At 31.1% G+C, this 16055-nt stretch overlaps 1 protein-coding gene across 1 annotated transcript; it reads left to right on the plus strand.

Annotated features, from left to right (window-relative positions):
• Positions 1-5210: 5210 nt before the first annotated feature.
• On the plus strand, positions 5211-14828 carry LOC110932303. Its single transcript, XM_022175648.2, has 14 exons — positions 5211-5396; positions 6073-6366; positions 6478-6813; positions 6893-7030; positions 7582-7695; positions 7808-7903; positions 7994-8111; positions 9150-9215; positions 9625-9876; positions 9973-10209; positions 10330-10753; positions 10848-11791; positions 11861-13081; positions 13168-14828. Exons 1-14 carry the CDS (start codon positions 5211-5213, stop codon positions 14826-14828), a joined length of 6087 nt encoding a protein of 2028 aa, XP_022031340.2.
• Positions 14829-16055: the final 1227 nt, after the last annotated feature.

The following is a 16055-nucleotide window of genomic DNA, read 5'->3' on the forward strand; positions in this document are numbered from 1 at the left end:
ATAATGAATGTTACGTAATTACGTAGGCATGTGAAATCACGTATTCATGTAACCACATAGGTTTGTAAAACAAAATCTTTTAAAAATTAATGAAACTATAGCAATACCCTACTCAAATTAAAGAGAATGAAATGCTCGTTAATATGGTGTAATTTAAAAAAAAATATTATCGTATAAGAAGTTATAGCCGTTTGAAAATCAATGGGGTATTTGATTGAATGACAGAAATACCCTTTTGTTATTTGTTTTTCAATTATAATCTCCCTTTATTTACGAAATTGCTACCGATGAAATTGTAACCCTTGATCTTTAAGAATCTAAGGTTGGGATTTTCACGTACACTTCATACGTGAAATCCCTCTTGTATCCTATCCACCCCGATATAATGAATAAATGTCATATTGCATTTTCTGTTAGAAATAACCCATTGATGTTGCATTACAGATCATTTGGTAACATTACCGATATGACATAACTAGTCCCCGACAATTACTTGATGGTAGTAATTGTAATTATTGATTAGTTTAAGGGGCAATTATGATTTCCCTTTAGGTACCTTTAATAGAGAATGTAAAGAGTTTTCATAACCGATCACTATTCATGATCATCATTCATTTTGATGTTAAATATATATTGATTATAAGAGATGAACAACTCGATAAGAACACCAATACTAAAATACTAAAATTCTCTCTAAGGTGATCCATCAACCCAAGGTACCATAACGAGAATCAAGACCTTATCTTCGTCTTCAAAGATGACCACTCCCACAAGTAAGTGTCTCTAACTTGGTATCTATATTTACGTTATGATTGAATAAACATGATTAGGTTCTATTTTTTACCCATGTTTATTGATATAATCATCATGTGGTATCAGAGCAATGTCGATTATATCTATTCAATCATGTGATTTGATGATTTGTTTCTTCAAAATAATAGTTGAATCGTTTTTTTTATGAACACAAAGATGAAATTGAAGAATGTATTTAATAAAATCCAATCATGGGATTCAAAAGTACATAATGGAAATACTATCGTTGACAATGTTGTCGTTTGTTATCTTCTTTTGTTGATAAAATCAATAGTGATTTAAAACTCAGCTCCTTTTCAATTCATTACTCATTACCATGAATCAAAATTATTTTTCATGGCCAAATTTAATTAATCTGATCACTTGTTCAACTTGATTATTATTTTCTCATAAATGACCATCGATGATCAACTTGATGTTGAAACGTCTAATCATCAGTTTGATAATATGGATAGTTATTTTGCCTTCACTATGGGCATCAAATAATGATATAGCATTGGTCGTTATATTTTACAATAATTTAGTCAAGAATTGTTTCATGCAAAATGACACCATACTGTATTTTTAAATTCATGAAATTGTGTATTAAATAATCAACACAATATTTGGCTGATGATATGAATTTTTATTTTTTAAGTCATGATCATTTCTTTTGAATTTTATTATAAGGAAACCAAATTAGCTGAGTGTGTTTCCTTAATTCACTTAAAATAATATTTTAATCATGCCTTAAGTTATCTCTTTAGGTAACTATGTGTATTGTTATAATATAAATCCAACAGCTAGTTCTTTACGATATACGTAGTGAATTGTTAGACTAATATACATAAATATTTCATTTATGGCCTAAAGATATTATGTTATATTTATGTGTAGTACTCTTTTATGCATTTATGTTCATAACACATGAACTTTGGTCAAAGAGAAGCCAGAGTTCATATCGAGCATTTAGTCGGTCTATTATATATGTTCATGATACAGGAATTTTTGTCAAAGCCAAAGCGAAGCCAAAATTCTTGTAGAACATCAAGACTATATGTTATTTATGTATGTTCATTATACATGAATTTTGGTCAAAGCCAAAGCGAAGCCAAAGTTCATGGAGAGCATCAGTGACAGTCTATATTTATGTGTGTTCACAATATGTGAATTTTGGTCAAAGTCAAACCGAAGCCAGAGTTCATGTAGAACACTAAAGACGGTCTATTATTTATATTGTTAATAATGCTGAATTTTGGTCAAAGCCAAAGTGAAGCCAAAATTCAGGTAGAACATTAAGTCGGTTTATTATTTATGTTCATAATATGCATAAATTTTGGTCAAAGCCAAAGCGAAGCTAAATTTATGTAGAACATCAAGACAATCTGTTATTTATGTACGTTCATAATGTCTGAATCTTGGTCAAAGCCAAAGCGAAACCAAAATTCAAGTAGAACCTTAAGTTAGTCTGTTATTTTGGTGTTATAGTAGACTATATCTTCAATATAATAATTTGTGTCCATCTTACTTGATTACCCCATAATGTAAATCACTCTAAGCTTCTTCTTAAGTTTGTATCTCATCTATTTCATCCACTCTAATTTCAAAACCTAAAATGTTTTGCTTACTAAATAGTTTTTACAAAATTTGCACTTATTGGATTGTTGATTATCTCTTAAGATATGACAATCCTACTGCTTTATTCTGATAAAAGTATTACAGAAGAAAACTAGAGCATGACTAGTGGAATAAGTCAAACATTATATCTCTTATGATAATCAAGAACTCACTTAATTATTGCTGTCATGTGAGCTATTCTAGATTCTAAATTTCCTAAGACTAATCAAAATAACTCCTAAGACGCATGCATTACTCTAGATTTTTACTATAAAGTTTGTGGCGTATTTGAATACATCATGATGTACAATACCATAACCCATAATTTAAAGGTTTACACATGGAAATCAGTACACTTTTCCGGTGCATTACATATAACTTTTCCACTAATACCATAAGTTTCCTTAAGAATCAACTATAACACTCAAGAGTACCAAAGGAAAATGAGTGTGTTGATTAGCAGTATATGATACAGGAAAAGGAATGCATGAAACTGGAAAATTAGATGTTGTTCATCTCACAGCCACTAAAACTGAAAGAAGGATGCTTTTAAGATTCAGAGATAGTGTACAACTACTACTTCCAGCTATAAGTTTCTTCAAAGGAAAGTCTCACTGCAGGTTTATGCCATTAAACTAGGCATGAGCATCAAGACTATCAATAATTCAATGGAACAGCTGGTTAAGATAAGTAGTAAGATATTTATGATATTTAAGTCTGCTAATGGTAATATTCTAACCAACACATGACCGGTTGACTCTAGTTCTATGTGTTTCCTTACCAGAAATCAACAAATAATTAATATGAGAGTTAGTGGCAAAAATTTATGTTAAGACTATAAGAACCATAATAAACTGTTTTATAATTGGGCTTTATGATACCTTATATATTCTGTAGATTATTCAGAATTTAGTATCAATATAAAAGCTACATTATGAAAGTTGTGAGGTTTGCATGGTTAAAACAAAGTCACTCTTACCTTAAACTTTCATATTATTTGTCATCTCAATCTGGATAGAAACCTTATAAGATAGAACTAGATGATGCTACACTTTTTCACAACCGTTTGTTATCATGAAAATGAAAATTTAACAAAAGAAAAACAAGACTTACAAATTCCATCCATTAAGACCAAATTTCATGAGAAATCATGACTAGGTTAATGAATGATGAAATATTATCAAATCTCATTCTTAGTGACTTATGAGCATGTGTTATAAGCCTTAATATTTAAATGGCTAAGGGAATAAATTAAGTTCCATTAGAAGTTATATTTCATTGGAACTTATCCCAAAATGGAATATTCAGACATAATGCATTTATCATAATATTTACTTGTATTTAATATGTCTTATATGAATAAAGGTATTAAAGATATTAATTTATATATACTATGATTCCTTCTAAATATGTCCCTCAAAATTTTATAACATCTGGACATTAAAGAAATCAAGTCTGACATATATGACAGGTTCCCATAGCACGTACATCATTGAAACTTATCTTGTAGCATTCCTAGAGATCTAAAAGGTTAGTGGGAGCAATAAGTGTCTTAATCTTAACATGCGAGAGTTGCAAGAGGTAGGGGAGTGAAAACTTGTTACCTCAATTTGTACCTCTTGTACAAGACATTGCTTCTTCACAACTTTTCTCTTTAAGAATCTACTGCTACTTTATCAAAAGTTTCATTGTTGATTAAATGTGGGATGCTGAAGGATGCTGACTTTGATACGAGCAGCGAGCGTGACTTGAAGCGCAATTTGGATACCGTGTATGACGTGGATGATGTATCTTCGCAGTCTTCGTCGAAGTCGCGTAAAGATGGTGGTGTGGATGCAGTTCTTCTAATTCCAAAGAAAGAAAAGTAGTCACCTATAATTCGAACATTTGATTTCATCGGCTGTTTTTTCTTAAGTATTTTGCTATTTTTGTTTATTTTGACAATGGTTTTAAGTGTGTGGTTGATTTTTATGAAGATGGTTGTCTTATTGTTTAGTTGTTTTTTTTGAATATCAATTGTTATATTGCTAATTTATTTTTCTAATCCTACTTTTTGTTTCTTATACATATGACATTATTATTCTTTTTGGTAACTAACATTTTAATATTATATTGTTTGAGTATTGATATTTTTATTTAAAATATAAGAGCTAATATCATTTTGTGTAACATAACTCATTTTAAGAACGTATCATTTAATATTTACGTATTTATTAATTAGTATTTAGAAAAAATTACACAGTAATAAGATAATAACTTTTTACGTTATTTAAATAATAAAAAAAAATAGTCTGTGCTTTAAATAATGAATCTTACTTAAAATTTACTTCCGAATATGATAATTCGTTAATATGGGACACTTAGATATCTATATTTTTTTATTATATAAAATTTTAATATTATTTGTTTTTTTATGTAAATAAAACGTAAAATTTAATTATTGGTTGATATTTGAATTCAATTTAATTATACATGTACTGTAATGTATTTAAGGAATGTAGTTAATACATTATACATTTTTAATATACAGTTACCATAAGTTAATTCTAAATATATATGTTAATTAGAATAAAATATATATTGTTTATACTATTTATTTTTATATACATATTTTACCAATGAATTACCACAATTACTTTGCTGATTTCAACTGACCCTCTTCATTGTATGGTTAACAAATACATGGTAACAGTAATTTAACCCTTAGTGGAACATAAAAGGTTGTTGTGGTAATTTATGTTTAAATCCATGTTATTTTTGTCATAAATCAAACTATAGGGGATGTATATGTAAATTTCATTATGGCGGTTCTAAATAAGGACTTTGTCCTTACCATACTCTACCATCAAATCATCCTTCTTATCATTCTTATCATCCCTAGGAGAACTCAAATCGCCGACCGGAACGTTTCATCGGATTATCGCCGGAATCATCCATCTTTTAGGTTTCCGGCAACAGAAACTAGGGCTTCTAATCTTCACTTAGAGGTAACAACATTTATGTTCCTGTGATCAGTCATAAACTTTTCTTTTAATCGTTTATATATTTGATTTTAGACCACTACATTGATGTACTTCTAAAGTTAACCATTAATATTGTTGATTTTTGTAAGATTTGAGTCTTTAATTGTTTGAGAAATAGTGTTGTAGTTTAGTTTTGTTATGCTCTGTTCAAAAGTTGTTTATATAACGATCCTAATTTTTTCATGAACGTTTGTTGATGAATCTGTATTTAATAATTTACTTAAAATTTGATAGATACTGGTATTAAAACTTTAAATTGCTGATGCATTAAATTTATTTATAATATTGTATGTATATTCATATAAATTTTTAATTTGTTAAGCATATAACTTTGGGTTTTCATTATTTTAGTCGTCATTTTTTGTAGTCCAATCAGTGGTATGTATATATTTGTTAAGATAGATAGATATATTAGTGTTTGGTAAAGTACTAGAATTTGAAAATAATTTATTGTTGCAGGTTTCAAAATGTATACTTCATTTGTAAAGTATCTTCTAAACCCATCCTCATTGAGTATAGTAAGTATTGTTTATGTAATCTATAATTCCGCTTTTAGAGTAATATAATTTATAATTTTGTTCTTTGAAACTTATTATACTAAATATAGTTAATATTAATATTAATATTAATATATATACAGGATGTACCTATCAGCTTTGTTACTCAATTCTACGGAGAGGATTGGGCCGATAGGAAGATGCGTATATATCACTCAAGTGGGAAAATTTGGGTCTTAATGTTGAAACGATTAAAACGTATGCCAGTCTTAACTGACGGCTGGGAAACAGTTGTTTCAGATCTCAAACTTCAGAAGGATTGTCTCCTTACATTTCGTCCCATGAACCATTTTGGTCTCTATCTTTCATCTTTTGTTAATGGCGTCTGTGATCAATCTTATTTCACGATTAATCGTCATCTAATATTGGGTTTTACGGTACTTAATCTCAATTAATTTTCCTTAAACTTTATATTTATCATGTATTTCACTTTTTATAATCTACCGTACATAGTCAACATTCAATTTGTTATCTTTCATATTATGTAGATCATTGAAGATTCATTTGTTCAACAATGTTTTGGAGACGATGTAATGGCTGGCTCATATGAAGTTAATTATAAGGGTTCTCCGTGGACGGTGTCAACAAGTAAGGTTAATTCAAACTATGTATTCTCACAAGGTTGGACTCAACTTTGCAACGATCTTGGCGTTCAGGAAGATGATTTATTGGTTTTTGAAAAACTTAATGATGTTATGTTTGATTTAACGGTGTATCGAGACGAGGTTGAGATACGGTTGAGCAAGAAGGTTGAATCTGATGATGATGATGATGATGATGTAATTCAGATCTCTAGGGCCGATTACGATAAAGCGCTTTTTAAGGTTCGAATCTATTAGGTATTATATTTTGTATCCATTTTTATTCTTCTTTCAATCTTTTTTTTTAATATTATTTTTTCAGGACATAGAGGTAGATGATAACCAGCCCACATCTGTTAAAAGTCCATCAGGAACAGTCCCGACAAGTACACCAAAGAATGTTCATGTTAAAGAGACGTTGAAAGTAGGTGATGGTTTACATTTCACGACAACACAAGATGTAAGTTTACACTCTCTATTATATTGTTATATTAATTTATTTATTATGACAATGACAATTGCCTATTATAACTAAATTTTTTGAATTCAACCTACAATTAACCCATACGAACATTAATACTGATAATAAACCAATGGTTGCATCTATATTATTACTTTTATGGTTTTTTTGTTTGTTTGTTTGTACAAACACATAGTTTAATCAATTTGCCTGATTAGTAATACCATGGGATAGTTTCAATCATCATAATAGTTGTATTCGAGTTGTTGGAACTTCATTATTTATTTCTTTGGTTTACAATTCAAGTATTAATTAAATAAACATGACAATGTACAATTAATTTAACAACTTTATTATGTCTGAAAAATAACCTCCAACTTGATTAGATCAATTAGAATGCGAGTCTTCGATGTATATTTTCCTATTTTTTTTTTCTTAAAAATTAGTACATTTTGTATATGTAATTTGTTGCTGACAAATTTTTGCTTTAAATTTAAAAAACATATAAGATGAAAAATATTTCATGTCCTAACTGTATTATTTCACAACAGCTCAAAGGAAAGGGAAAAGGTAAACTTTCTGTCGACCGATCCGTCACAGTTGAGAATTTCAACAAACAATGCAAAGGCCGAAAACGTTATACAACATCTGATCAAACTGTAAAGGTATTAAATAATTTATATATTTTATTTTAAGTGTACTAATATCCGTTTGTATTGTACATTATTTTCCTTATCAAAGGCAAATAAATGCTTAACTGTTGTTAAAAATGGGTAGCATCCAAAGAAGGTTTCAAGGAATGCAAAGAAAGTTTCCCGTATCTGCATTGATCCAGAATATTTCGACTTTAGCCGTAAAGCTGAATATAGGCTGGTACTTTTTATTTTATACCTGATCAACAATTAAAAATTTTATAATTGTTTATATTTGCTTATAGTTTTTTGTTATTTTCAACGCATTTAGCGGCTTCCTGTTGAGGTTGTTAATAGAGCCGGCCTGTCTGAAAGATTGCAACCTATATCTGTCCAGAACTTGAATGGTGATGTTGAAGTTTATGACACAAAGACAGAGTTAAACAGTGGTACGTTACGTTACGCTGTGGATGGATGGAGGAAATTTATGGATGATAACCAGTTGCAGTTTGGACACATGTTGCACTTCACATATTTAACTTCACAGAGGAAGATTGTGTTGAACGGTGTAACTTCAATCTAATGAAGACTGCTATAAAGTGTGTTTAAAACAGCTATGGTTTGGTTAGTTGTTTGTTAGTCTTTTGAATAGATTAACTTTTTTGGTTGTGTTTATGAACATGAAAAATTTGCGTCCTTTCCCATGGTTGACTTTATTTAGATCTTTTGTAATGATACTAATGTGACTTATTTTGTAATAGTTTTTAGATTTTGTTAGTGTTTTATATATCTATTATATTAAGTAGTTACAATCTTCATATTTACACAGTTCATATCTTTTATTTATTTGTAAAGATGTTATAAATCTCAATTTCCTAAGAAAAATTTTAATATAAGGTAAGCCAATTCATTTATGGAAACATATATAACAATTTACAAACTTCTAAAATTAACGTATTACATAAATATATTTCTATATTTTTTATATTCTATCTCTATATATTATTATAGACTTCTTCCAATTTGTGATTTCTATATCCCACTTTCATTTCTTATTGGATGATTCAATAAGAATTGAGCAAAACACTCATTTTCCCTTGATTATTTCATCCTCGGTATTCAACCTTTCAACTCGGTTAGTTTGTTCACTTTGTATTTTTATCTAATGTTATTTAATCATTTAGCATTTTTTTTGAATCTTTATGTATTTTTGTTTTCACAATATTTGTTTCCGCACAGTATAATTCATTTAAGTTGTGCGCTGTCATTATAATGTATCTTTATATTTATATATTTATACATATATAATACATAAATTTTATGATTTAACACTCCGTATAAAATATAGACCATTTTACACAATTAACACCTTATTGTTTTGTTAAATTGTTTATATGAATCTTTATTGATTATTGATTAAATATTACTTAACATGTGTTCCTACATACCAACTATGTAATTTAACAATTCTTTTTCTAAATTCATAGAAATGCCTAAACGACCAAAAATTGTCTCCGTATACAATGACATTGATAAAGAAAACAATCAGCATGGTAAGTTATTTAAAGTTTTACTGTTTTTTTTACCTTCTTAGTTATTTGATTATATAGATAGAGATGTATATTTTTTTTATCCGCAGTTCATCGGAATGAAAACACATCCTCCGACATTGTTAACGGTAAAGCACTAATTATTTTATTGTCCATTTATATTATTTTAGACCTACTTACTTACCTCACTATTACGCTAGAATTTTTTATTAATTCTTCCATTTTTTTTTGTGTCTTTTTAAAGTTCGACGAGGCAGAAGACCTTTATCAAGCATAACGAATGGTATTTATTTTAAGTATATATTTTTTTAACAAAATGATAATTATTTTTTCCTTATCTACAACTAACTATTTTGATTTGTTATTGTTTCTTTATTATAATTTTTTCAATTTGTCTACGATTTTATAATAGCTGTCCTCCCAATTGTTACTCGAGACGAGGCATCTCATAGAAGAAAATTAAGAAAATTATACTTGGATAATAAGAAATCAAATGTTGGAACTACATCGTCATCCGTCAATATTGATTCCACTAATATTAATTCCACTTCCACTCCGTGTGTTACATCTGATAACATAGTCAACAGAATTGGTTTTCACAATTTTGAATCCACTCCTGAGGTGACTAATAATGTTAATCCAAGTCCTTCAAGTATTGTAACAAGTAAGTATTTCTTTATTTTAAGGTTTATATATATGGGAATATGTTCTTATTGTTTTGCATGTATATTTTTAATATGCTTTTTGTCAATTGTAGCAGGTAACATTATTTGTAGTACCAGCAATCGTACAACGAGAAAAAACGATGTTGGGAATAATATTTCAACTGGCATCACATCAACCACCTGCACATCATCATTGAACCGTAATTTGCAAAGGCTATCATCTGGGAAACGTAAGTTGGTATCCAAAGCACGTATTTCGTCTCCTATACCAATGATCGACTTGACCACAGACGAAATCGTAGAACGAGATCCTTATAAAGGTGTTTCTACAGGTTAGGTTTCTTGATAAGTAGTGCTACATATTGTAAAAATACTAAGTCTTAAATACGTATATCTTTTTATTGTAATGAATGTTGTATATATAACTATAATAATGTTGTATGTTTGAACAGATTATTTGGATCACGGTGATCAAGTTATTACTTGTGAAGTTTGTTATGCAAAGTTATGGGACGCAGAGAAAGGAAGCGGAAGAAAAGAGGGTGGCAAAATATGTCATATGTTATGTTGTGGTTATGCCAAAGTTGTCTTACCGGATTACAAAACCGCGACACCTTATTATAAAAGTCTATTCATGTCCAATGACAATGAAAGCAAGCACTTTTTGAAGAACATTCGACGTTACAATTCTATGTTCGCGTTTACCTCAATGGGTGGTAAGGTTGACCAAACCGTTAATACTGGTAATGCTCCTTTTTGCTACAGAATTAGTGGTGAAAATTACCATTCTATTGGTAGTCTTGTGCCACCAAACGGAGGGAAGCCTAAATTTTGTCAGTTATACATATACGATACTGAAAATGAATTGGCAAACAGGCAATCAGTTTTTAGGTACCATTCATGAACTAATTTTATTAATAACATTTATTTTAAGTATATATTTACTTAATATTTCAATTTGATGAAACAGGTCTTCAGACAATGTTTCCTCATCATCCACTTCAGATGAAACTGATAATAAGCTGATACAACAAATCAAAGCAATGTTTGATGCCGAAAATGTGCTTGTGAAAATTTATAGGATGGTTAGAGATTGCTTCCAACAAAATCCTAATACCACTTTAAAGCTTCGCCTAATTGGCAAAAGAGAACAAGATGGTCGGACTTATAACTTACCTACTTCCTCAGAGGTTGCTGCTCTTATTGTTGGAGATATCGATAACGCACTTGAGAAAAGAGATATCGTTGTCGAGACACAAACAGGTTCATTAAAAAGAATAAGTGAATTGCATCCTTCCTATCTTGCACTTCAGTATCCTATTTTGTTCCCATATGGAGACGACGGTTACAGAATTGACATACCACATAGGGGTGTCATTGATGTTACTAACAAGAAACGTCCGAATTGTACAATGAGAGAGTTTTTTGCGTATCGTGTACAAGATCGTAGTAACCAGTTTTCATTGATTCTAAATTCCAGACGGTTATTCCAACAGTTTTTGGTTGATGCTTATACGATGATTGAGAGCGAGCGACTGAACTTTATAAGATTTCAGCAACAAGATCTCAGGTCTGATACATATGAGAATATCCGGAAACTAAGATATAACGGCCAACAAGATTTGTCTAAGGTTGGAAAACGTATTTTCCTTCCATCTTCCTTTACAGGCGGGTCACGATATATGATGCAAAACTATCTTGACGCAATGGCAATTTGTAAATGGTATGGTTATCCAGACTTTTTTATAACCATTACCTGCAATCCCAAATGGCCGGAGGTTCAAAGGTTTCTTAAGGACACAAATCTTAATCCGGAGGATAGGCCTGATATTTTATCTCGAATTTTTAAAATAAAGCTGGATTCAATTTGTAAAGATTTGAAAGACCGTGATTTGTTTGGAAAAGCTTCTGCTGGTATGTTTATAAAGTTACTTTTTAAAAATAACCTTAATTATAATTACAAGGTTTTTATTTTTTTTGTAGTTGTTTACACTATTGAGTTTCAGAAACGAGGATTGCCTCATGCGCATATGTGCTTATTCATGGAGAATGATTACAAACTTCCAACTGTAGACCATGTTGATCAGTTTATTTCTGCAGAAATCCCTGATTTAAACCAAGACCCGGAACTATATACGCTTGTGAAAGACCATATGATTCACGGTCCATGTGGTAATGCTAGACTGAGCTCTCCATGTATGGTTGATAGAAAATGTTCAAAAGGTTTTCCCAAGAAATTTCAAGATCACTCAACCTTGGATTCTAACGGATTTCCCTTATACAGAAGAAGAGATGACGGTTCCTTCGTTTTAAAAAATAAGATTCAGTTAGACAACAGAAGTGTTGTACCTTATAACAAAAAGCTTTTGAAAAGATATCAGGCGCATATAAACGTTGAATGGTGCAACCAAGCGGCGTCAATAAAGTATTTGTTCAAGTATATTAATAAAGGTCCTGATAGAGCAACAGTTGCTGTGGTTCCGAGCAATAATGAAAACGAGCAAGCAGAAAATGATGAAATTAAAGAGTATTATGACTGTAGGTATATATCTGCGTGTGAAGCCTCTTGGAGGATTTTTTCTAATGAAGTTAATTATAGGAGTCCTTCTGTTATGCGTCTTCCTTTCCATCTTCCTGGACAACAAACAGTTTGTTTCGGTCCTGATGAAGATATTAATCAAGTGCTAAACAAACCATCTGTTAACTCATCAATGTTTTTAGCTTGGATGCAACGTAATCAAGATCCTAACGACCATGTTGCACGTACACTAACATATGTACAGTTTCCGCGTTTTTATGTGTGGAAGCTTGACAAGCGTATATGGGTTCCGAGAATAAAAGGGAAAACAATTGGAAGAATTCATTCCGTTTCTCCTTCTACCGGTGAAGCGTACTATTTAAGAATTCTTCTTAACAAAGTTAAAGGACCAACATCGTTTGATGATATTAAAACAGTTAATGGTCGAGTGTACGATACTTTTAGAGATGTTTGCTATGCGCTTGGTTTGTTGGATGACGACTCGGAGTACATTGAGGCCATCAAAGAAGCAAATATATCAGGTAGTGCAGGTTATATTCGAAATTTATTCGCCACCATGTTACTGTCAAGCACATTATCTAGACCTGAAGTTGTCTGGGAAAGCACATGGAAGTATATGACAGATGATTTTCTGTACAGATTCTCAAAGTATCATCGTGTTTCAGGTAAAATTATAAATTTCATATTATGTTTTTGTGACAGTTACAAAAAAATTACCATTAAATTTATATGTGGTTTTCATTTATCACAGGTTTATCAATTCCTGATGAGCAATTAAAGAACTATGTTTTATGCGAAATCGAGAAGTTTTTAACTCGGAATAATTCATCGCTTCGGAGATTTTTATCAATGCCTTACCCGGATACTTCATCTTTAGATAACTTTCGCTGCCGATTGATTAACGAAGAGCTTGCTTATGACAGATCAGAGTTACAAAATGTTTATCAAGGTCAGGTGAATTTGTTAACGGATGAACAACGTGCAGTATATGAAGAAATTATGAACGCAGTTCATGGAGACAATGGAGGAGTATTTTTTGTTTACGGTTATGGCGGGACCGGTAAAACATTTTTATGGAAAACATTGTCTGCTGCAATTAGGTCAAAAGGTGAGATTGTATTAAACGTTGCATCTAGCGGAATTGCATCACTGCTGTTGGAGGGAGGAAGAACGGCTCATTCTAGGTTTCATATACCTTTGAATCTTAATGAGGATTCCGTTTGTCATATAAAACCAGACGATGATGTAGCTAAATTACTACAGCAGACCAAACTCATTATATGGGATGAAGCTCCTATGGTTCATAAACATGCATTTGAGGCTTTGGATAGAACTATGCATGACATTTTCAATATATCTAATCCATCCAGGTCTGATGTTTTATTTGGAGGAAAGGTAATTGTATTTGGTGGTGATTTTAGGCAAATACTACCTGTTGTTCCAAACGGTGGACGTCAAGAAATTGTGAATGCCTCATTATGTTCTTCTTATTTGTGGAGTAAGTGTAAGTTGTTGACGTTATCTAGAAACATGAGGTTAACTGTTGGAAGACCATCATCTGAAGTTGAAGAAATCAGTAATTTTGCAAAATGGTTGTTGGATGTTGGTGAGGGAAATGTTGGTGGTTCCAATGATGGAGAAGCAATAATTGAAATACCACCTGAGCTTTTAATTGATAGCATATCTGATCCAATTTCTAGCCTGATTGATTTTGTTTATCCGTCAATTTTGGAGAATTACAATGATCGTAATTACTTTAGTACAAGAGCTATACTTGCGCCTAAGAATGAGGTTGTTCACGAGATTAACGACAGATTGTTGGCAGTATTCCCTGGTGAAGAAAAAGAGTATCTTAGTTCTGACAGTCTATGCCCTACTGAAGATGGCAATGTTGATCAGCAAAAAATATACTCCCCCGACGTGCTCAATGGTCTCAAAGTGTCTGGTTTACCAAATCATAGGTTAGTGCTTAAAGTTGGTGTTCCAGTAATGTTGTTGCGAAATATTGACCAACGAAATGGTTTGTGTAACGGTACAAGGTTAAAGGTCACAAAACTTTACAGTCGTGTTATTGAAGCTGAGATAATTTCTGGTGGTAATATTGGTTCTCGGACATTCATACCTAGAATGAATTTGGTACCTTCGGACCGAAAGATTCCTTTTGCATTCCAAAGGAGGCAATTTCCAATAACTGTATGTTTTGCAATGACGATTAACAAAAGCCAGGGACAGTCGCTATCTAAGGTTGGGTTGTACCTAAGACAACCAGTTTTCACACATGGTCAATTGTACGTAGCTTTATCCAGGGTTACAAGACGAGATGGAATCAAGTTACTAATACTTGACAATGATGGCAGGCCTACAAATAAAACAACCAATGTTGTATATAAAGAGATATTCAATGGATTGTGACTTTTTTATTTTTGTCATTTTTTGTTCATCACGTTATTTGTATCATTTTTTATTATATGCGAAGAAACTTATAACGAAGTATTTACGCGTTAAAGTATATTCACATTCTTATGTATTATTGAATCAATAGTTATTTCTGGTAATAATATTGGGACATGAACTTTTATTCCAAGGATCCATATTTCTCCGTCCGACAAACTAATTACTTTCAAATTATATAAAGTAACCGATTCACATATAAACAACAATAACTTATTATGTTAATATATATACATACACATATTAATCAACAACCTTTTATAGATGATACCAACATTACTTACATTCCAAAATATGGTTTTTTTTCATGATATATAACTAAATGTCTTTAAGGTTAACCACTTACTACATTTCCATAACAAAAGTAAACATAACATCATAACCACTGATTATATGTCCAAAACAAAAGTAAACATAACATAACTTGCATAATATAGTCCTCATTTCGAGTACACAAAAAAACTTCTTCATTAGCTTAAACATTTACCTTTCAACCTGCATTAACTTGATCCACGTCTGTTAAGATCAGCAGATTTCCTTTGCTTATGAATTTGAAATGCATTTTGTCACCCAGACGAAGCCCATTCTCTTTCATGAACATTGGCCATCCTTCGATTGCATACCTCACATCATCTCCATTCTTTTGGCGCCTAACATTCATATCGACTGTTTTTCCCTTCATGCTCCTCACTTTTAACACATGCACTTTGTTTTTTAATCCGCCAATTCTTACAACATTAGCAGGCAATCTCTGCATGATTATGATAATTAACAATTAAACCAGCCTTATGAATGTTATAGTCTTAGCGTTTATCAATTAGTGTTGAAAAAACATACCATTCTGTTACCTCCCTTTTGTGTAAATTCACAGCAACCATCTTTATCTACAGAATTCTTCCTTGCAACACGTTTTGGTGCAACATCTGATATCTTCAATTTACTGCCCGATATCTTTCTAATGTCTTTTTCCTAATTATTACAGAAACACATAATGTTTATAATAAAATATGTATTATATATTTTAATCTCTTTGAGTTAATCATAATTAAATGTTGTTATACGTACCAACCGACTGCGTGTTCTTTTTCCAACTGTTGAAACGGTTTGCATTTCCACTTCTGTTCCGCATATCAGCACCTTACCTTCGTCTGCCTTACAATATCCCTCAATATGTTTTCCTTTTTTCTT

The sequence above is a fragment of the Helianthus annuus genome, chromosome 3 (assembly GCF_002127325.2).
Source record: "Helianthus annuus cultivar XRQ/B chromosome 3, HanXRQr2.0-SUNRISE, whole genome shotgun sequence".
Classification (NCBI taxonomy): Eukaryota; Viridiplantae; Streptophyta; class Magnoliopsida; order Asterales; family Asteraceae; genus Helianthus; species Helianthus annuus.